We start from the raw sequence: 24054 nt of genomic DNA, 5'->3' as shown, positions 1-24054 counted from the left end.
TGAGGCTTTTGATATTTAGAATACATGTTGCAGAAGAATTCACTACGTGCTCAACATCTGCCCTATTCCACAGTTGGCATGACCTCCTGGTGTCTATAATAAGCTCCACTATCCAATCTCCAAATGACCCTCCATGCCTTCAGCTTTCTACTAATGCTTCCCCCCGGAGATCTTTAAAAGATTCCAATAAAAAGTGGAAAGAGATTGGATTGCCTCCTATTATTTGCCTGAAGTCATCTTCTGTGCAGCGTAGCTAAGGTAGATTGAACTTGAAGTTTATGTGCTAATGGGAATAACTATGGTAAGTAAACGAGAACAGCTTCGGCTGCAAAGCAGTGGCAGTGGGGGAGAGAGAGTAATTAGGAAGATGATACCAGCACAACATCAGGAAAGTAATATTAGAAGTGCATATCTTATGTAACTGTGCAAGTTCACTTATATAGCAACCTTCTTTTCTCTCTCAACAAGCAAAAAACCCAAGCACACAAGGCTCAGCACATATGGAACAGCTGCCCATGGAGGCAGAATTAAATGGTTCCCTATGGCTAGGAAGCTGTTTGTGTGAAGTGGTTCGCTGAGTTCCTATGCAGATGAAGGAATTCAGTCTGCTCCTCTGCACATGTTTGGGCTTAAGGTTACGAGGACACTGAGAACACTGATAGCTTACTATGTGGTCCAAGTCACCATGGGGAATGATTTAAATAAACCTCCCGATGGAAACCATTTTGTGTGAAAGAGAATATCTAGAAAGGCGGGAGCACCGTATGCAAGCAAATGAGATAAAATGGTCTAGCAACCTACATTCCCACATTATTCTGAGTTTAAACTCTGCTACTGAAGGCTCTCTCCTGCATTTTGAATCCAGGCACCTAGCCAATCCATACACATGGGTCAGAGGGTTTCATATTTTCCTCCCACATATAATTGCATGATGCAATCCTCCACAGGGATGGTATGCACACAAATACTGGACACAAATACTGGAATCATGTGGGCAGGACAAACTGTGTGTGTCTTTCCCAATTAGGTGATTATTGTGGGTGAAAGACGCACACAATTGACTTATTCATACACATCACTATGGAAAAAGTTTCCAATACAAGGACAGAGCCAGGATCAGCTATGGCTGAGCCATCTGAAACCCATGTGGTCGTCTCCCTCCTTTAGGAATGGTGGGCATTGCTCTAGAAGTTTGAACCAGCAGAAGAACATGTAGTTGTTTTAAAAAAGAAAAGATTGCTGAAGTGTGAATGATCAAAACCATATTCTCAATTATGAGCCAGACATTTTTCTTGCTTCTAAAACAATTCAGGCAACATTATAACCCAAATGGACACCTGGGAGATGACATTACCTTTGAAGTTCGGTCTTATTCTTGCATCGTAGCCAGACATCCTACCCATTAATTTATCCAGGAAATCTGATGGAGACATTGGCATGCTGCGTGATCTTGCACTGTCTGTTTCCTTCGTGGCCACCAAACTAAAAGCAAGCAAAATCCACACTTTTAATCAGCTTAAGCATCCAACATTTTTGAGATTCAAAAATGGTGTCTTTGTAAGAATGAGCTTAAATGATAATTGTTGAAAACTAAATTGAGAATTTCATTGGTACTACTATTTTCCCCTTACCCTAAATTAACCAAACATATTTTAACAGAATAACACCAAATGAGAAAATGTCAGGGGGAAAGCATTAGAGTTTCAGAACAAGATGCCACCCATTATCTTTCATTCTTGTCTTTTTAACTTGGCTCATCCTTCGACATGCTTTCTTCTGAATCTACTTCAACGGTTTGTCTCAGCCATTTCCCAGAGCAACACAAATCCATTTCATACAAACGCTGAAGTAGGTGACTCCTTATGAAAGCTCGGCCCACAGGAAAAACACATAAAGTATCCCTGCATCATGTGACTTTTGCTGCTTACACACTACAGCTTAAATCATATCACACACAGCTCCCTAAGAGGCTTTGCATCACAACAATTTGGCATGGTGGCAGCAATGAGACCACAAGAGTAAAACAAGTATTAAGCCTCCAGTGACTACTCTTCAACCAGGCCTTGGGCTGATTAATACTCTACAGCCTTTTAAGTGTGTCTGTGGGAAGGGGGGGGGCGTTATTGTTTTGTTGTTTTGGTTTAATTATGTACTTGTGTTTTACCCTGTATTTTATTCTGTGAACCGCCTTGAGATCTTCTGATGAAAGGCAGTATATTAAATAAATAAAAATAATAAGATAAGAATACTCTTCTACATTTTACCTGTGTCACACATTTCAGGGGAGGGGGAATACATCATTTTCTTCTAAATCCATTTGAATGACGCTACAGCTGTGCTTCTAAAACAGTGGGGCACATGACCCACCAGTGGGCCTTGGTGCCACAGCCTACCCTGCCCTTTGCTATTCCACCCCCCTTTTGCTTGGACTAATGCCAGCATCAGAATCTTTTTGTATGCTGAGTAAAAATGGCAAGAAATCAAAATAATTTGGGGGTAGAGGAAAGTCTCCTTCTTCTGAGGCAAAATTGCAAGAGAAGGTGCTGAAGGAAAATTGAAAATGAGATAAAATGTGTGGGTGGCATTCAGTTCTTGTCCAGATTAGATCAATTGAAGTTAATGGACATGGCTAACTTAGATTTATTATGGTACGTTCTACAGAAAGACAGCTTACCTAAAACTGCTAGCATAGTGCTTGAGGTGTTGTTATGCACCCCATAATCTGGATAAAACAATATCTCCCCTGAAGTAAACTCTTCACCCCAGAAGGTCATATGGCACCAGATTGTTCCAGATAACTCATTGTGCACAAAGTTCGTCTTCCTTTAAAAGAAGCCTCTGCAGTAGAATTACAACTAAAGTCAATGAAAGCAACTCTCTCCCAGGCAAAATTGTCATCTTGGCCCAGCATGAAAAGTGTCATTTTTAATATCTTGCTCTTCTTGTGTGTTCTGAACTCTCTGTGACATTCTAAAGGATGTTCACATACACAGAAGATCACAGTCCCAGCATAACCTATTTCAACTACAACGTTAGTTTATTTTTATTTTAAATAGAATTGTTTGTAGGTCCCTTAAAAAGAATCTAGTCAATAAATACAAAGAATGACTACAGCAGTCTGTGCTGAAAAGAACCCAAAACACCCCTGAAGGGGAAAGAAATGTAGTGTTTGGCTTCATACTGTTTTTTATAAGTGCTTGACCCCCTCAATACATCACTCAGTACTCATAACAATATTACTCTAGTTACCAGGAGTCATGTCTGATTAATAAAAAATGTTTCTTTATGAGGCGCTCAGTCTCTGCTGTTGCTTCACCTGCTCCCAAGCCTCAACACTAAGAATTAGGTGTGTTGGAAAATTAAAATAAAAACCTGCCTATACTCTGCACAAACTCAGGCATTCTTGATTCTTCATATCTGTAGTACATGACTTGAGTCCTGGCACTGAACTGAAAACAACATGTCTCTTCTAGGCCCAAGTCACTGACACAATGCTGTTGCTTGAGTGCAAAACCAAATGTTATCAAGAATCATAGAGTTGGAAGGGATCATCTAGTCCAACCCCCTGCAGTGCAGGAATAGGAAGCTCTCCCATACAGGGGTCAAACTTGCAACCTTGGCATTATCAGCACCATGCTCTAACCAACTGAGCTATATAGGCTGACATACAGTTGGAAAGGACCTTAATGCACAATGGAAACAAATATGTTGATGCTGAAGATCTGTGCTGTGAACTTACAGCAATAGCTCAAGGACTTCCAAAGTTTATGCCACCACAAGGAGTATTTCTCTTCATATGACAACAAAAATTCCTGGATAATGTGCCTAATGTTTCTGTTGCTCTAAGGGTCCTTCTAAACACTTCCAGTATCAGTGGCATGTGGTAACCGCAGTTTCTGAAAGTGCAAACTTATAAGAACTTACATATGCTCAACAATGTTTCAAAACAGACTACTTGGTTTGTCAGTTATATCATTTGAACATGCTCAAGCATCAACCCTTGACCTGAAGGAACTGGTGGCCAAATTAGCAAAGGAAAAGGCATGCAAAGTGATATTTTGATGTGCCTAAAATTGAAACTTTTTAGAGACAAGATTATTCAAAAAGATTTGTGTGCTAAAACATCTTCTTCTGCATTTGAGAAAGATAATTTAATTGCAATTTAAATGAAATTTAGCAGTTTCAAGTTTTGTGCTTTTCACACACACCCCTACAAGGTATCTCTTTTTGAAAATTGAAGATAGAATTTTTTTTAGATAGGATGCAAGTGCTTAGCCTTGCCTAGGACACAAGATAACCCCGACAGCTGCACTGAACACAATGCATGCCTGAGAGATGGCCACCCAACTTTCTCTAACATCAAGGAATCATTTACAACATTCTGAGGTGCTGTGAAGGAGCCCACCTTGGACCTAAACACCCATATTTCTGGTCTGACTAATGAAAGAGCAAAGCTTCACTTGAATGCTTGCTAAAAGCTGAAAAACACTTTTCAGTGGAGTGTAATAAGGGAATTCATGGAAGAAACACATTCAAGCACAGGCAAATAGGCAAGTACTTACAGTAGATGGGCATTAACAACATCAAAGTTTTATAAGCAGTGCACTGAAGGAAAAACTGATATCAGTTTATGTCTACATCTGACAAAGTATCAGTCTTGTGTGGGCATGCATATTGAATATCAAACATGTATACTACATCTGAAGAACATACCATACTATACTGGTCTGACCACAGCTGGAGAGGACATCATTCTTGAATAGTAGTTAGGAAAAAATGACAGCCACATGTTAAGAAACTGTCCTTCCAAACAGACACACCCCAAATAATATCAAAGTCTGCTGCTGACAAAGAACTGCAAAGAATACTGCCATCTGTATTTGTATTGTGCATTATTAAAAAAATTATTTGCAGAATATTTTCAAGAGCAGAAGAAAAACAAACAAACAAGCTTAGGTACTAGTTTCTTCTCCCACCTCTAGATTAGAGACTGGAAGCAATAAAGCAGTAAAGTCACCATAAGTGACTCACCAAGTAAAATCTTAGTATTGTGTTGTTATGAGTTTGGGGTGTTAAACTGTATGCTGAGACCCACCAGATACCCTCACCTGGTTTAGCTAGCCAGTCATAGCCATTCCCAGGGTGTGGCTGCTGTCACATACCAACAGCTTCTAGGAGCCACAGGGGAGAGCTAGTGCAGGGTGGGGACCAAAGGTGGACAAACTATCCCAGAAGGAGTATGATATGTTACCCACCAAAAGTACTACCCTCCCCGAACACCCCATACACCCCAAATACACAAGCAATATTCCAAAATATATAGTACATTGTCCAGCCCCCACAAGGACGACACACAACTAGAAGTTTAGTTCTTCATTGGCAAAGCACTAGGGCACAAGAATTACATGCACCACTCCTGCTAAAGAGCTTGCTAGGCACATCCCTCTTCAGACCTGTGCTCCTATCCAACAGTTGGAGCAACAGTGTGCCATGCCCCCTTCAGCACATTTAAACCCCCTCCTCTGACATGGTGTGCACAAGTGTGGCATTTGTACGGAGCCCCTGGTCGTTTCACGGACTATTGACCCATACCCACTAATCCACTACCACCAACCAGGTTCTCCCCGGTAAATCACAATTATTTTATCCTGTCTCTAACTCTTCTACCTCCCCTCACACAAGAACCAACTGCACTAACTGTCTCTCTATTTCCATCTGTCTTCCAACTGCTTTAACTCCCAACTGCTTTTCCCTTATTGCTTTTCCCCAACTGTCTAAACCTCTGGCTAAGTCTTTTTAAAAACAGGTAGGCTCCGCCTCTGGCTTTTCTATTGGTCTACTTATTAACCCTTTCTCTCCCCCTGTACAGACATTTCCAAAAGAACGGGCAAATGCCACAACAAGCAACCAGCAACTTCTCCTGCACTACATCTCCAGCTGCTTCTGAAACTTTAAGCCCTTCCTTGTCCTTGGAGACAGTGGGGGAGGTGATGGAGGAGATTCTAACAGCCCAACTCTCTTTGGGACTGTCTCTTCCACCTCTGCGCCTTCCTGCAACTCTTCCCCCACCTTTGAGTCTTTTCTCCCTGCTTCACAGGTGGAACAAAACCACTCAAATTACTGGCTCAATTCTCTGGATCATTCTCCTGCCCTTCTGCCTCCTCTGCACAACCTTCAGATTCCTGCCTGTTCCTGACATAGAAAAATGCAAAAAAACAACCAAAAAACACAAAAACAACAACAAAAAACCACAAAACAACCAAAACAACCCCCCTCCCAGCTTTTCAGGTTTTTAGTCCAGTGTCACAATGACTAAGTTATGTATGTTTAGCCTAGATGGTAGATTTGCTAGCCTAGCCTAGCTCCACTGTAGGTCACTTCTAGTTACTGTAACATCGGCAAGTGAAGGAGTAAGTAGAAACACAGTTAGCGGCTATGTATTTATATATTTGACAGAAAAACAAACTCGTGCAGGGAACCTTAACAAGAAACTAATGAGACATATTTTGCTCACAGATAGTTTCTGTGAAGAATTGCCCAGTTATATCACATGCTGCCTTTGCAATACAAGACTCTTTAATGAGTGGGTGCACAATATAAAGGCACATTTCTTTATTACCATTGCAGTTACAGTTTCCATTAGTAATAATGCAAGTTTTATATATGCAGAAGGCGTGGAATTATTCTCCTCATTCTCTGCATATCTTTATTAGCAGCTTTAAAAACAACACAACACTTGGACTTCAAGTGTTTAGACCAGCCTTCACCAGCTTGGTTCCCTCTAGATATTTTGGACTACAAACGCCTACCAGTGAGAGCCAGTGTGGTGTAGTGGTTAAGAACGATAGACTTGTAATCTGGTGAACCGGGTTCACGTCTCCGCTCCTCCACATGCAGCTGCTGGGTGACCTTGGGCCAGTCACGCTTCTTTGAAGTCTCTCAGCCCCACTCACCTCACAGAGTGTTTGTTGTGGGGGAGGAAGGGAAAGGAGAATGTTAGCCGCTTTGAGACTCCTTAGGGTAGTGATAAAGCGGGATATCAAATCCAAACTCTTCTACCAGCTCCAGCCGTCACTCTCATGCCTCTGTGGGGTTGGCAGTCCAATGCATCTAGAGAGCAGTTGGTTGGCAATGGCTGGTCTTAAGAGAAGGTAAAATGGAAACTGGATGGAGGTCACCAAGAGAATTTTCACTTACTTGGCTTTGGAGAGCTACATTGTGTATATGAATGGATGGGAAACATTTTAGTGCCTCTTCCATGTCAGAGATGTGGACAATAACATTTTCTAGCTTCTCGGATTTCAGCAATATGCCAATGAAGGTGAGAAGGAGACACTGCAGCTGGGTCCCTCCCATCAAGGAGATGAATGAAGGTGCCCAACCCTTTCCCCACAGTTGTAGCCCCTGGGCAATATACAGATATGGTCTTGTCAGAAGCCATCACCTAGCTGATGCTTGGTGGTGTAGATCAGGACCTTCTTAAAGGACTGGTGGGCACTGGAGGCCGATCACATCTGCGGAGTTCTCTGGGGTCAGAGAAAGAGATTTCCCCACTCCTGCTATAGGTTATACTGGATGTTCTTAGTACCATAATGGAAGGCAGGGGGATCCCATGGGATTTAAACTTAGTGAAAAGCAGTATGTAGAGCTTGTAAAATAAAATAAAATAAAAAAGATTTTAAAATGCTGGTTTTAAAAGCTTAGGCTATATTAAAACCAAGGCTATTGATTTTTTCTTTACAAATGCATTGCTATTTCATAATAGCACATTGATTCCAAATGCTAGAAAATTAAACTCCTCTGAATAATTAAACAGGATGATACTGTTTGGTTAAACATTATAACATTATTCATATTTTGAAGAGGAGAGGAATCCCAAAGGCTCCGTCGACATAAAGTGTTCCTGACCAAGAAAGGGTGGGTGGGAGATATCATCAATAAATCATGCTGCACAGAGCTACAACTATTCCATGTTATTTATCAAATCTATTTTCATCTGAGTGAACTGTAAAACTGAAATACTGCAAAAGGCAAATTACAAGGCTCTCAATGCAGCTGCAATATATATTTTCTTCTTTTGTTTTAATTTATTCCTCAAAGTGAAACAGGATGGTTTAGATCAATAGCCTCCAGATGAGAGATGTAAAACTTCTAGAAAATTTGAAGCCATGGGAATGAAAACCCTTTCATTTTGCTTGTGTATGTGTGTGTAGGAAAAAGCAGAAATTATATATGCTTCCTTTTTTCATTGTAGAGATGGGCAAGCTCTCCCCAGTTTTGGATTAATTTAGAAGTGATACAAGTTATTAAATAAAAAAATCAGCAAGAACTCTGAGACAATCCAAAGCTTAGATAATCATCCCATCCCATTTTTGCCAGACCTACCAATCACTCAAACAGCTTCCCTCACAGCCCCCAAACACAATCCCCCTTTCTCTTTATTTTCCAGTGAAGCACTGACATAAACAACAGTAGCACATGGAGACAATGAAGGGATGGAGGTCTTCTCCTTTATCCTCTCTCTCTTCACCATTAAGGTGTGCTGTGGAACAGCATGCCAGGAAGAAAGTCTAGGTGGCCCTTTGGACTGGTAATTTACCCAGTGGCTACTGCAATGTGAAGACTATTAAGTTTCAAGTGCCTCTGTGCCCTTCATCCACAGCATGCCAGAGCACAGAAGCAGGGAGGAGACTATCTCCCATACCGTCATGTCCTGCTGTTGCTCCTGTTGCCACAAGTTTAGTAAAGGAGAGTGGGAGTTTGTTTGAGAGGTGCTGGCAGGAAGGATGTTGACCACTCTTTTGGACTCAGATTTTTCTGAGCTGGAGAAGAATTGAAGGGCTTGAAAAAGATTATTTCTCTATTCAGGAGAACTTTTGCAGTCTCCAAAATTCTCAACTGAGGCTGAGCTTGGAGAAGGTTGCTGGCATCTTGTAATCATTTACCAAAGGTGTCATGGACTTAGAAGACGCTCAAACTCAGGACGAAAGAGAGAAACGTGCAAAGGCACATTTGGCAAACCCTCACCATGATCAACTCCCACCCTGAAACGTATGTCTCCACTGTGGAAGGATGTGTGGATCCAGAATTGGCCTCCACAGTCACTTACGGACTCACTGTTAAGGCCATGTTCATGGATGACAATCTAACTTGGCTACGAGTGATCACTGAAGAAGAAGAAGAAGAAGAAGAAGAAGAAGAAGAAGAAGAAGAAGAAGAAATCATTTGTGAGGAGAAAGCTACATGATCAATTTGTGATCAGCACACAAATGGTTCAGTCTGTCTGTCAACAGCATCTCATCTTTCTGGATTGACTTAAAATTGACCTCTCCCTGGCCAATTTGTGCACATTTGCTCTGATTTCTGACATGCTACCACATTCTATGCAAAACAGAATCAGGTGATGATGAGTATCATGTTCCAGAATCAATGGGGAAAAGCTGGGGCACTTGCTAGACCTATCAAGAGCCCCATCAATGCATCCTAATGTCATAGCTGTGATGAGTTGTGGCCAAGTAGCCTTTGCAAATGTTACAACACATTTTTTCATAGAGCTATTCTTGCAGAACAGATGAAAAATGCAGGGGATATTGGATCTTCTAACAAAAAACAAGATGGATGAATAATTCTGTTGATTTTTGCAACCCCTGCACTGGCTAGGTCAACTTAAGAATGAAATTGAAGGAGCTGATTCTTACCATTAAAGAGCCCTTGTGTATCTTAAGAATATCTCCTTCTGTAAAATCCCATCCATCCACCCACCCACCCATCCATAAAGATCTAGTGAAGGAGCTCTTTTCATATCCCACCTATGCTGGAGATAAAATTTCTTGTCCATAGAGATCCCAACCCTTTGGAACCAATTGACTTACCATCAGAATAAGACTAACCTTAAAATTATAATGAGGCAGCAGTGATGCCTTCTGTTATTGGAAGACTTTCTAATACTGGTACACTTCATTTATTATGACCCATGGCTAGTTAGTAGCTTTCTGAAAATATGGCTGACTTATTATTCCTTATGACACTTAAATGACTGTTGAGTTTTTAAACTCTTACTTTATTACTTTGTAAGTGACTTAGAGAAGTGATGATGTATTTCAGTTATCGATAACTGAAATGTGGGGCATAACAGTTTTAAATTAAACTCTGTCTTGAATACATTGGAGGCCCACCAAACTCAATAATGTTAGAAGACAATTCAATAGAAAGATAAATAGCGCTCCAATGGACGGTGGAATTAGTGAGGAATGAATGTTATAATATCTTTACTTCACTGTTCAAGGAGAAGTTTAGCCCAGTAAAACCAGCAACCATTACTATTTGGAAACTTGCATTAATACAGGAGTTAACACTTATTTTCTCTGTTAAGTTAGCACATATATGTGTTAGGGGGAATATAAATTGGACAGTTAATGCACATAACAACTGGCCATTGTGCACCTTTACCAGGCCTCATAGAAAATGTGCAAATAATTTGTCTATGAAGAGGGAATTGTGAAGATTTCCAGGTCAAAATAAATAATCTTCAGCCAGAGCTGGCTGAGGTGGGGTGAAGCAGCTGCCTCAAGTTGCTTAGATGCAAGAGGTAGCATTTTCTACCCTACCTCACTGCTTCAACCACTGGTGGAGAAGCTCTGCTTTGTTGCTGATCTACAGCACCAAAGCTTTCTGGAACGCTCCCCCCCCCCCACTTGCCAAGCTTTGACAAGAGTGGAGTGTTCCAGATGCCCTTGCAGAATTCCACCACCCAGCAGAAAATACTTTGCAAAGACTTTTCCCTGAGGGGAGGGCAGCCAACCCTGGCTCCAACAGGCTCCTGAGAGCATGCATATATTGCCCTAATATTGCACATTCTTCTGTCATTACACATAATCTTTAATAGGCATAGTCTCTATAAGACCTAGTGAAACTGCAAATTGGTCAGTTATTTTGCACATTAACTGTTAAACTTACATTGCCCTTAAAATATTTATCTGAAATATATTTATTTTTAAAAAGCAAATAACGTTGTCTTATACAGTTGTACCTCGGGTTAAATACGCTTCAGGTTACAGACTCTGCTAACCCAGAAATAGTACCTCGGGTAAAGAACTTTGCTTCAGGATGAGAACAGAAATCGTACTCCGGCGGCACGGCAGCAGGAGGAGGCCCCATTAGCTAAAGTGGTGCTTCAGGTTAAGAACAGTTTCAGGTTAAGAATGGACCTCCGGAACGAATTAAGTACTTGACCCAAGGTGCCACTGTACATGGAAACATATGGTACATTTAATTACTCATAATCTGAATTGTGGGCCAACCATGCAATTATCAGACATGCACATCATGTAACCCTCTTACCAATAATTATTAATCATATTGACTTAGCTAATAGTATGTACTTGATTCTTTGTACATTGTGTATATTAGTAAATGTTCTCAATCTATCTGTTAAAAAGATTTATGTTGCCTTTCATCAGTACAAGAACCAGAGTGGGGAACAATATAAAAAAACTAAACCTATAAAAGACGCCAGTAAAACCAAAGCCCACTTCTTAAAACACCAGTAAAAGAAGACAATTTTAAAAGGATTGACAGAGGTGAAGGCTAAAATAGATATATCTTTATGTATTAAAGTGGGAGAGCATTCCACAAATGGGGTGCCACAATGAAATGAGCCTCTCTTGACAGCGGAATTCAAGAAAGAGTCCCCTTTGCTGCTTCTAAAGCATGGACAGGCTGGTAATAGTGAGGAGCCCTTTTCAGGTATTTATGACAAGGGTGAGAAACTGCATCTGGATGGAAGGCCGGATCATTCCAGATCATTATCTCTCTCACCACCCATATGCCAAGTTGGACAGGTGTGCAAGTCTGACAACTGGGTGAGTTAGACAAGTGTGCAGGTGACCCTTTTTTTGCTTGCATGGTTTGAAATCAAATTGTGAGGGCAAAGGCATTACCCATGGTCTTGGAAAGCCCCATGGAAGCCCCACCTCCAATCAGTTGGACAGCAGCGCTTGCAACCCTCATTTTGACTGAGTTGGCTTGGTTGAAATGGCCTTGTGGACACATGGGAAGGCCTGGTGAGCCTAATCAGACCTTCAGGCCAGAGCTTGCACACCCTGATGTGGGGCTTTAAAAGTAAGCAGCAGTATCTAGTATGGCACAGTTTACTGCATCTTCACGCCTTGCTTCATAATTTCACTTTCCCATAGGGAAATTAGTATTATTTTGGAGGAGTTTGCACATTCTTTGATTGCTTTTCCATGCACAAATCCATGTAGTATAGAGTCATCAATATCTAAAGTCCTTAATATCTAAAGCTGAAGGGATCAAAACTGACACTAACTTTTGTATTTTTCTTTGCTTAACTGGTTTGTGGTTTGGAATTCTAGTGACATGTGTTGTAAAGAATAACAATATTATTTCCAGAGTGACTCACCTCTATTTGTAGAGCAAGTCAGTTAGCTTGGAGCATATTAAGAATGGTTAATAATAGGAAAATGAGTTTAGCACAGCATGAGGTGTGAAATGTAAATAGAAATCCAAGCATCATTTTAATTTGGTTGTCTTATAAACTGCCAAGCCCCATGATAGTTTCCAGCCTTGGCTTTTCCTTCATCTGAAAGATGAACTGTCTCACTTGGACTTTCCTATGGACAAGCCGATAATGTGTGTTGAGTCCATGTGTGCAGAATGTGGAATGTAGACAATCAACAAGGTCTTATGTACCATAGAGCAATCACATAGCCACTCTGTAATGTGTCAAAGTCTGCATGGAGCCGTTCAATTTCTAGTTTGGGCATGGCAGTCCCATTGCTCCCATGACTTCAAGAAGAGAGCTTAAGCTAAGTTCATTTTCACTGACTTGGCTAAGATGCAGTCATCTGAAATCTGCAGCTTTGGTCACATTTAGTAATTTTATTATTAGGTTTAAACCTTTCTGTACTGGACATTCAAAATTCAATAGAATATTAAATATATATATATATATATATATATATATATATATATATATATATATTCACAAAACCATTTAGAAGCCTGTACTGTGCTTCTAAATGAAGCATAGGCAGGAGCAAGATGAGGGGAACCATTTTAATTCCTTTTTGAATGCTTTGTAGGTTGCTACCTTTGTGGCCATCAGAATTCCCAATCCCCTTGCTAACGCAACAACATGACCAATGGCATTATGCTGGTAACAGACATATTCCTGACGGTTGTACAAGTGTAGCAATCGACTGTTTGCATGGGCATTGGAGAAAAGATGGTGGGATAAACTAGTACAGGAGATGACACATCTGTGATGCACCATAACAGAGGCCTTGCCTGGTCAACTGGCTCTATGCAATTGTACAAGCCAGTTGTATCAGGGTAAGCCATGCTAATGGGATTTAAACAGACCGGCAGCATAGTAGGCCAGAATTGCTTCACACAGAATGCCTCTGAAGCTATGTCCTAACAAGCCTCTGTGTGCACTTCTGCAGCTACTCATATCTATACATCAGAGTGTGAAAGCGGAAAAATCAAAGGAGATAGCAAAATACTGGTTTTCCAAAAGCAGAACAATCCAACTACTATTTCTTTTGATATGAGATATTGTTAGACCAATTTCTGAAACGTATAAGGAAACCTTAGCTGACAAAGAATTTGAAGCCCTGACCAAGATTTGTGTAGAAAATGAATAGAATGTGAAAACGAGCATAAAGATTGGTGACAGATTAATTGTACCAATCCTTAGCTTTCTTAATAGTAAAGTAGTGGCAGTAGCAGACAGCTATATAGGAAATACTAAATAATGAACTCAAAGAATAATGGTCTATATCATGTTTTTCCTGTAAAAAACATAGTCAAATAATATGAAAACAGGACAATCTTTTCTCCAGTTTTCTGATTTTCCCCCCAACAAAAGCATTAACACTATTAAGGGGAAGTATCTGATGGTACATCCCTCCCCTATATTGAACTTTTGGAATTAACTTTTTATTTCTGGCTGAAAACCTGCTTTAAATGCATCTGCAAAGTTTGAAGGCCATAGAAGTGGCTTGAATTAATTCAAATCTATATCTCGTTCTTTGAAGACCTTAGAATGGGTCAAAACATTAAAATAAGAACAATAATAAAACCATAAAACAACCACAACCATCCTCCAACTATCTGTAAACATAATAATACACAAGCCAGACATGCAGAGCAGTTTTCTGGGGGGGGGGGGGACAACAACTAAAAAACAGTGTTCATATATCAATAAAAGTGTTGTGGGTGCTCTATGCAGCAAAAATAGAAGTGATAGTACTCTGTACTGTTAAGTGCTATCACCAAAAAAGCAAAAAGCAAAAGTAAAACAGTGCAGGTGTATCAGTCAAAGGTATAACAAAAGAGATTTTTTTCTTTTAACCTTCCACCTAACAATGGACAATGATGTCACCAGCCAGACCTCTAGGAGTAACATATTCCACAATCTGAGAAAGCCGTATGCTGGGCTATAGATTCCTGGGTTTCCCTAAGAGATGGCATTTCCAAAAGGACCGCATATCATGAGCAGATTTCAAGTCATGGGCAGGACTAAAAGAGAAGCAGTCCTCCAGGTAACCAAGTCCTAAGCTGCTCAGGAATGTATATGTCAAAATAAAAAACTTGAATCAGGCCTGGAAATAGGCATCCAGGACATGTCTTTACAGACTGGTGTTACCTGGCGTTACATCTATCGGGTCCATCAAGATCCTGGTATCTGTATTTTGCACTAGTAGCAATCTCCATATAGTATTCAAGGGCAGCTGACAAAGAGCGCATTGTAGCAGTCTAGATGCGAGGTTACTAAGTAGAACATAGATTATTGTCGCCTGGTTATATCTATTGAGCCATAGCTGAAAACAGGCCCTCTGACCCTTGCACTTCTAGCAACAAGTTAGAATCACCTCTAGATTATGCACAAATGCAGATTTAGGACAATGTGACCGGTTTCCCAACACAGGGTGCAGGGGCCAAAGAGGTGTCTTCTGGCCTCCTTCCCAATGTCTAGCTGGTGCTTGCCTGGCTTTGGAAAGAAGACAGGTGGGCTTTAGGATTCTGCCAGAGCCTTGTGCCTCCTTCCCAAAGCCCAGCACCCACTTTGGAAAGGCGGCTTTGGCCCAAATTTTAGCCTCACACAGGGTGCCATATTACCAAGGTCCCCACCCCTGTTATTCACCTGGTCCTTCAGGTGCAATGCAGGCCCATTTAGAACATACCTAATTCCTGCCTACTTAGTATATGTTTATTAAAGTTCTATACACTGGTACCTCAGGTTAAGTACTTAATTCGTTCTGGAGGTCCGTTCTTAACGTGAAACTGTTCTTAACCTGAAGCACCACTTTAGCCAATGGGGGCCTCCTGCTGCCACCACTCCGCCAGAGCACGATTTCTGTTCTCATCCTGAAGCAAAGTTCTTAACCTGAAGCACTATTTCTGGGTTAGCAGAGTCTGTAACCTGAAGCGTATGTAACCAGAGGTACCACTGTATATGTTTCAGAATTCAAAAAAAATAACAAAGAAAATTAGAGATGCAAAGATATGCCCCATAGAGTCACAATAAGCTGTTTATCCTAGAGCAGGGTTTCCCAAACTTGGGTCTCCAGTTGTTGGACTACATCTCCCATCATCCCTGACCACTGGTCCTGCTAGGTAAGGATGATGGGAATTGCTGTCCCAAAACAGCTGGAGACCCAAGTTTGGGAAACCTATCCTAGAGCAACAATGGGGAACCTGAGACTTTCTAATCAGCCCCAGCCAGCCTAGCCCAGTCCAACTACATCTGAAAGGCTTCAGGTTTCCTATTACTGATGTAGTTTGGAGCCCAGTATGCATTCATTTTGAGATTTGGTTCCTAGGCCTGAAATAGTAACCTTCCGAGCATGAACTATATATGACCTACCTTAATGTCTTCCCAGTGTGAGGCAGCCTTCGCCAACCTGATGCTCCTCAGATGTTTTGGACTACAACTCCCATCAGTGTTGGTCAACGTAGCCAATGGTCAGGTATAATGGGAGCTGTAGCCCAAAACATCTGGAGGGTAATAGGATGGCAAAGACTGGTTGAGGGTGTGTGTGTGTGTGTGTGTGTGTGTGTGTAAGCTCCCCTGTTCCCTATTTCATAAAATAATCTAAATGTGATACTTCGGTATCAACATCAGTGCTTTTTATTGCTCAGTATTCTCACTCATGGGAAAAAGGAATATAAAGCACTATCCTGGGCATGTTGCCATGCTTCTTATAGTAACTATTTCTAATTATGTTTATACAAGTATATTTATACAACGTTTATAAAACCTTGCAGTGTGGCATGCTCCAGTTCATGAGTTCAGCTAGCCAACCATGTGGTCTTCTAGGCTACTCCATTCCATTTCCTGTTCCATTTAGCATTCCATTACTACCATTCCATTACTAGCATTCCATTCCATTACTAGCATTCCATTACATTTAGCATTCCATTACTACCGAGCATTCACAGTCCTCATTTGGCTGTTTAGTCCCCTCACCCCAATATTTTTGGTAGTTCTGCAAACCTTGGGGACCCCTGGGCATACAGATACTGCTCTCTTGTTTTTCAGTGGCCTTGAATTGGCTACAGTCTTTTCAGCACCCATCAGATGAGTTTGCTATTAGAGTTTGTGATATGCCAGAAATTTCCATCCACATAATTTCACTCAGTCTCACTTCACTCTGGGCGTTGTAGTCTTAAAACTGCACAAACTCCTTTCCTTCCCATCTCATCCCATGTCTGTTCTCTGTCTTTTATTTTGTTCTATAAAACCTTTAATTATCGTAGGATGAACACATAGTGAATCCAAAGCAGTGAGAATATAACTCATGCTTTGTATGGTTTGGTAAACAGTAGTCTTCTATTTCACACAGGGATGCATTTAAAAGACTATTTCACCACACAGAATGCTGCAGCAAAAAAAGTCTGCTTCTGGAGATTTTTCACATAATACATATTCTGGTGAATTTCTTGTAAGAATGGTTTGATGAGAACATACACCTCCAAGTGAAAATTAGTTCTAACTTTAAATTATAGGATGATAGCTCTTATATTCTATGCTCCTACGTTATTGCTCAACACACCCACTCGCTCCATTTCCCTGTTGTGACTCAAGAACAGATCCCTCCAACTAGAGGTCACTCTCACTTGTCACAAACACTTTTATATGCGTCATTACCTCTCGACTATTGTCTGAGATTATTTCTCTCTCACTCAGATAGGGGGCTGAAGCATTGTGGCATCTATATATATAAAAAAAGCAAAATGTACTCTTCTCATTATTGTTGGCTTTTTTTAAAAAATGAAAGTATATTACCTCTACGTTTTGGCACATTTGCGAAATTTTATCCAAAATTAGAAATACATTTTCCACAAAAAGATCACAGGTATTGTCTACTGATCTTCAGCATATACAGGTCTGCTGGTTCCTATGTATTGGACATGAAATGGGGTGATGTTAGGCACATTTGACTAATTTTGAGTCTACTGCCTCTACTCTCCAAACAAGTGGGGCACGTGGCAACAAAGCAGGTGAGGAGTGCTTCTGTTCTAGGTTCAAGCCATGACATCTCACTCTCCCCAGTTGTTCTTTTCCCTTCCAACAAGCAGTTAACATTCCATGCCCACTGAGCATGCTCAATTGTCATTGAGATGGTATGCCCGTCACCATGTTGGGGTTTTCCTTGGGCTGGGTTGAGGGGTTTTTTTCTACGAGGGAGCAAGCTGGACATGATCTCAGTCCCATTATATTCTTAATTTTTCAGTTGATGCCTACAGACAGTTCTGTCTCCAGTACCTGAGGCATTAAGTAACTTCTCAGTGTCATCGAAGAAGTGACTTACTCAAATAGGTAGACAAATACAAATATTTTCTTCTATTCCAGGTATCCCACTCTGTTGTCTCCCCCCCCCCCCAGTTATATGGTTATCCCCCTCTCATCCATTCAACATTCTATCCCCCACAAAATTAAATATTGTCAATCCCGGAACCTCTCTCATTCTCTTAGAATGGCAATGGCGCCCACCAGAGAGGTGCTGGAACCCACCTGAGAAGTGCCAGAACTGAGTTTCTGTGAGTTCCCCCTGAAAAAGCCCTGCCTGTGTGTATCTCTGGGTTCTGCTGTGTCTGCAAGTATTCCATCTTGTGCATCAGTGGTTCACATAAGCACAAATGTGGGAAGACTCAGATTACTATTAGCATATAAACTAGTACGTCACTTTTTAATAGTATACCAGGAATTCTCTCACTCTAAGAAAAATCAGGTGCACCTATGTCCCATTGAAGTAAGTGGATTTTAAGCGTGTGCACTTTTTATTTCAAGAGATTTGGATACATTTCTTGCTGCTTCCAAATAGTTTTTGTCATACATTAAAAAACATATCTGCTTTAGTAAAATAAAATTAACAGCTAAAGCTAAAATATGTGGCTTGTAAATAACATGCCAATGGCATATCTAGTGAGGGCTCATTTCATTTCATTTCCCCCTCTAGCTCTGCATGTCCTCACAATGTTGTGCACTTTCCCCATAACAACCTGATTAGGAGTTCCTCCCTTTGACCCTCTCACCCTTCCTAGTACCATCATAGCTATTATCTTTTAACCAGAGCTTGATCATTTTACCAGTCTGCGAAAGTGAAATTAAATGACTCCATCCTGGCTGGTGGTCAACTGAAGATATAACCCAATAACCTCTGGAGTCAATATGAACTTGAAATGAGTTGGGGGTGCAAGGCTTCAAGTATAATTGTCCTGTTGACTTCTGCTTCTCAGAAATGCACCTAGTATAGTACCACTGAATAAAAATGGTTTAAAGAGCCCTTTGTAATACCCTTTCACCAAGTTGAGAATGGAGGCTCAGTTACTTGTTTTGTACATGAGCCCTTCAAAAAAAACAAGATTCATCTTACCAGCCATGCCATAAAATAATCACCAGATCTACTTCATACCATTCCCTTCCATTAATGTTATAACCATCATGACATTGAGGCACAACCTAAAGAAATTAGTCTTGCATTTCATAATGCAAATTAGCAGCTTAAGAACATGCAGACAAACATGCAGAAGCTTCAGGTGATACTTGCTAATTTCAGGGGTCCCTCCATGTTTTTGTAGCGCAGCTCATGAATATTTGTATGTGAAAAGGAATTTCACTTACACAACAGTTTTCTTCCTGCATGTTTCTGTATTTGAATATGAATATGTGCATAATATTTCAACATCTCATGCATGTTTGTCATGTATGCTGTATGAAAAGTTCTTCAGATAAAAACATGAATAGCCTAATATTTCTGTTATGTTGGCATGCTTTTCTTCACAATAGCTGGATATCACTGTTGTGAATTTTATTTTTATCATGAAGGGTTTTATATATATATAGGTTGGATACTCCTTTAAGTCCTCACTTAGTTCTAGTTTTTATGGTTAGGTACTTGAGTTGTATTTTAAATAAGTTAAAATTATTAGATTTAAGCCAATTTTGATGCATTTTGTTTTAATAAAACTAAACTGGCTTAAATTCAAACATGTAAACTGAACTGTGGAATGGGCTATAATCATTATTTTTAGGGTTCTGTGTGAAATATCCCAAGTGAGAGTGGGGCAACCCACTAAAATTCACATTTGAATATCTGGCACAGAGAGTACACAGTGTAGTTTTGGGAAAACAATCCAATATCAAATTCTTTCTTTTCTTTGTGAAGCTGGCAGCTATTGGGATCTGGGATTGGCTTTTAGGGATTAATTGTCATATATTTATTTCAGTATGAAAGAATAACAGAGAGATTTCTAGTTCTGAATAAACACTGTACAATTCAAATATTGCTCAGTAATATTCTGTGCTTCGTAACAGAATAGCGGACAAAACAGGATACAGAACTCCAGGAGAACCAAATTTAAACGTCAGGCACAGGAGTACAAAACAACAATGGCATGGGATGCAAGAGACTATTGCACACAGTATCAGAATGTCCACATAAATCTCGCTTGCTAGTCGACGTCTGTGGGGGCATTACGAGTGGAAGAGGCAGTTTCCACAGCTCCGTCCATGAGTCCCGTTGCCTCTGCCGCTCAATCACACCAAGTAAGGCACATCTGGGAGATCTAGCGGAGACTCACCTGAGCAGCACCGCAGCTTCCCACAGATAGAATCCCGAGACAGCTGCACGCAGGTATCTAATCCGGGCCATGATATGGTGAGGAATTCACAACCTCCTCCCAAGCGAACGTGTCCGAGTCATGAGGGAATCCAGAAGGGAAAGCAGAGGACGGGAGAGTTCAGCCTGAGAGCTCTTGGAGAGGCTGCCGAGTGTTCAGCACCTTGGAGAGCTCCCCGGCACCCTCCAGCACCTGTAAATCCAATCGCGCGAGGACGCCTCTGCCCCGGGTCGTCTATTCTCCAGCGCCTGGGACTTCGGGCATTTTGGGGTGGTTGTTGTTGGCAACCAGCTCGCAAAGGGTTGCGCTGTGCATTTAAAAAGAGAGGCTGATCCCAGGGGGAAAGACCAGGCAGTCGAGCAGAGGCATCGGGAGAAGCGAAGCAGCGGCAGGGAAGACCTACTTTCCGCCTTCGCTTCCTCCGGTCCTTCCTTCTCCGGCCAGAAGCCAGCTCGCCACATTCCTGAACACTGGGAATGCCAGGGCTCGGGAGGGGAGGAGAGGGGAGGGGGAGGGGGCGGAGACGGAATCAAAGCAGTGGACTTTCCTCAGCCAGTCAGGGGAGCTCCCAGGACGACGGAGCAGATATGCAGAGCTGCCTCGCGAAGACGCAGAAAGGGGCTCCGGGTGGGAGCGCGTTTGCACAGAAGCACCGGGATTGACGAGGGATCCTCTAGGCAAGGATGCTGTGGAGAAGGACGGAGGAAAGGATTCCCAACCGCCTCAAGGAGGAGGAGGAGGACGAGGGAGATGAGGGGAAGTGTTGTTTGGGAAAGGGAGTGCTCCTTACTATTGAGGAAAGACAAGAAAGACCTTGCCCGAAGGGACACGTGTCCCCTTAGTGCTTTGTCTCTTCATGACGGGAAAGTTTATGTTGTGCAATGGTGTTGTGGAAACAGTGGAGTCTCTCTCTCTCTCTCTCTCTCTCTCTCTCTCTCTCTCTCTCTCTGTGTGTGTGTGTGTGTGTAAACATCTGGAACAAATGTGGTGAGGTTGTCATGATTCTCCGGGTCGAAGGTGTGGATGGATGACTCGCCCTAGAGTTCAGAAAGAGGACTGTTACAGCCAGTAAGTGTGGCGAGTAACCATCAATGTCCAGCGCAATCAGTTATCTAAAATGAAGAAGGGAGGGAGAGAGAAGGATCGGCAGTACAATCCTGTGCATGTTTGCTCAGGAATGTCCTACTGTATTTAGCAGGGTTTACTCAGTAACTGATTTCAGGATCTCAGCCCACATGTGTATATTGGTGGTGGAGCCGCTTCTGCTGTTATCTTCATTGACAAAGCAACATGAGCAACCTTCTACTCTGCAGATGGTTGGGATGCATACAAATTGGCTTCTGCTCTTTTTGGTAGCATATCAGTTAAATTATAAAATTAGACCAATTTAATGACTTGGTTTAAAAAACATGCACACAGGCACAGTACTCAAATTTGGTTTTAGGCATTCTTCCTCACATTCATCTTGGGCAATGAATCCACCCACTACAAGAATAATGTTAGAAATTGCATTCCATTAAAATAACATTCTATTATTTTAGGCTGCATTACTAACACTGTACTTGGATATAAACCCCACTGAATTGCAATGGAACTTAGTTCTGAGCAGGCATGATAAGGATTGTGCTGTTAGTTATGTAAACATTGGGGGCTGGCCAATGTTGGTTATACTCAGAGTAGACGTACTGAAATCAACTGGGCTAAATTAATTTCAATGAGTCTTCTTTGAGTAAAAGTTAGTTGGATTCAATCTCTTCTTTTTAAGAAACTCTGAACTGGCACTTTAAGAGAAATGTAAAAAAATCATTCAAATTAGTTTCTACAATCAGCTTTGATAAGCATGCGCATGTAGCAAAGGTGAGAAAAGAGGCATAAAACACATCTCCTCATATTTGGAGTACTAACTTTTTTAACTAAGCCATTTAATTTGTCCTGTTTCCCACAGAGACTTAAGCAGATGTGTTTTTCTTTTCACAGTATTAATTAAAACTACTATCAGGAGGTTTCTAGTGTAAATAGGCTGCAGTTATAATTTATATACCCCATCCTAAGTATGCCTTATTCAACACTATGGAAATTCTTAAAGCGAAAGCCTGTTGTAAGTGCTGGTTTTTCTCATTGTTAAATTCACTAGGCATATTTTGAATTGGTTCACTGATTGCCTTGTTCTTTGTTTTTAAGCTTATAGAATGGGGAGCTTGTGGAATGGGGAAATGTCTGCAGTATTGTATTAAAAAATCTCTTTGAACACACACAAGACAGAGGATGCACAGTACATTCAAACTTTCCATATTTTACTGGTTTTGGCTGTGTAGTCACAACCTATTTGTTTGTGGCTGGAATTGAGAATCTGTGACACTTTAGATGTTGTGTACGACACTCACATCCTTTTACTGCTTCTTTCATTGTTAACGCCACTAGACATATTTCCTGGTTAACTTCTTGACCTTTGGCCATAATGGTGGCAGCTGATGGGGTGGAGGCCAGCAACTTCTGGAGGGACACAGGTTTCTCTTAGGGTATGATCCAGGCAATGTTAAGCACTTAACACCTATTGAGAAAAGCACATGCTCTTCACATGTGAATCGAATGGATTTAAAAGTATACATTTCCCCCCACTAAGTTGTATACTGATTTGTTCTTTTTTTCCCTACACCAACCCATAAAAACTAAAACTGACAAAGGATCAAAAGAAAACCTAATCAAGTGCCAAGCAATGTCTGGGTTCTGTTGGGCTACACAGCTATTTACACACATCCCCAATGTGTCTTTGGGTTTGTAACCCCTGTGCTAGATAGTAGACTTTTTTAAAAAACACACACACCAATTTTTCCAAAAAAAAAAAAACCCTTAAAAAAAACCCATGTTATTGTATGGGCCACGGGCCTGCTATTCAAAGGAGGAAAAAATCCAAAACTACTTCTGGAGGTCACCTAAAATTTCTCCTTCTCCTTCTCCTTCTCCTCCTCCTCCTCCTCCTCCTCCTCCTCCTCCTCCTCCTCCTCCTTCTTCTTCTTCTTCTTCTTCTTCACCAGGGTTTATTAGTCAACTGACTGTAATACATACCAGTAATCTTAGTGTCTGGAGTGTGAGAGCAAGCTTCATTCTTTCTGGGCAGCAGAAAGTTGGAGACTAAAGGAATGGAAGGCTGGAAAGGCAGCAAACCTTGTTCATCTTGAAGTCACAAAGGTGATGTGTGCATGTAATTGAGTTCTGTGATGTGTCTTACAATTTTCCAGCTGTCATTTATACACACAAAATTGTTCCAGTGTTTGGACAGGGCTCAGAGTATTCTCCATGTTTCAAGTGTTTGCTAAAGCCCATCTTAAAGATTAAAATTCCCACACAGTGCCATCCCAGCATAACTATGTAGCTATGAGAGACTACTACTTTATGGAATGATGGAAAACAGACAGAATTAACCGCTTAAAGGTCCAGGCCCACAGAATTTCTAGGCATTATCTGGGCATGAGCAGTTCAATTGCTGGACACCTCCTTGAAATCTAACCTCCTTAAAATCACGATGGTCTTTTGTGCTATAGCACTATAGCCCTCCTGATATTCCTGAACTCCAATTCCCATCAACCCAGACAAGCATAAGATGATGGGAGTTGTAGTGTAACAACCTCTGGAGGGTCACAAGTTTCCCATCACTTGTCTAGATCATTTACATGCCAACTATTTGCATAAATCTTAAAGAACTATTTGTGACAAAAGGTGTAAACAGAAAATACTTTGTCTTACTCACTATGAATGGCTGGTGCAGTCATGTTGAGTCATTAACTAGGGCAGTGTTCCCCAACCTTGGGCCTCCAGCTGTTTTTGGACTACAACTCCCATCATCCCTCGCTAGCAAGACCAGTGGTCAAGGATGATGGGAATTGTAGTCCAAAAACAGCTGGA

The 24054-nt window shown here is 41.2% G+C and overlaps 1 protein-coding gene across 3 annotated transcripts in view; it reads right to left on the bottom strand.

Annotated features, from left to right (window-relative positions):
- Positions 1-20804, bottom strand: part of GLRA3 (glycine receptor alpha 3) — an 80904-nt gene extending 60100 nt beyond the window's left edge. Inside the window, exons 1-2 of one of the 3 annotated variants that reach the window (XM_053402829.1) lie at positions 20113-20804; positions 1355-1482 (exon numbers count right to left, since the gene is read on the bottom strand). In XM_053402829.1, the coding sequence (XP_053258804.1) occupies positions 1355-1482; positions 20113-20183 (199 nt within the window). In that variant the 5' untranslated portion in view covers positions 20184-20804. The remainder of the gene's footprint in view (positions 1-1354; positions 1483-20112) is intronic. The other 2 variants (XM_053402827.1, XM_053402828.1) reach the window with 2 other exon arrangements.
- Positions 20805-24054: the final 3250 nt, after the last annotated feature.

Source organism: Podarcis raffonei, chromosome 9 (assembly GCF_027172205.1).
Source record: "Podarcis raffonei isolate rPodRaf1 chromosome 9, rPodRaf1.pri, whole genome shotgun sequence".
NCBI classification, from domain to species: Eukaryota; Metazoa; Chordata; class Lepidosauria; order Squamata; family Lacertidae; genus Podarcis; species Podarcis raffonei.
This window is presented reverse-complemented; position numbering and strand designations above follow the sequence as displayed.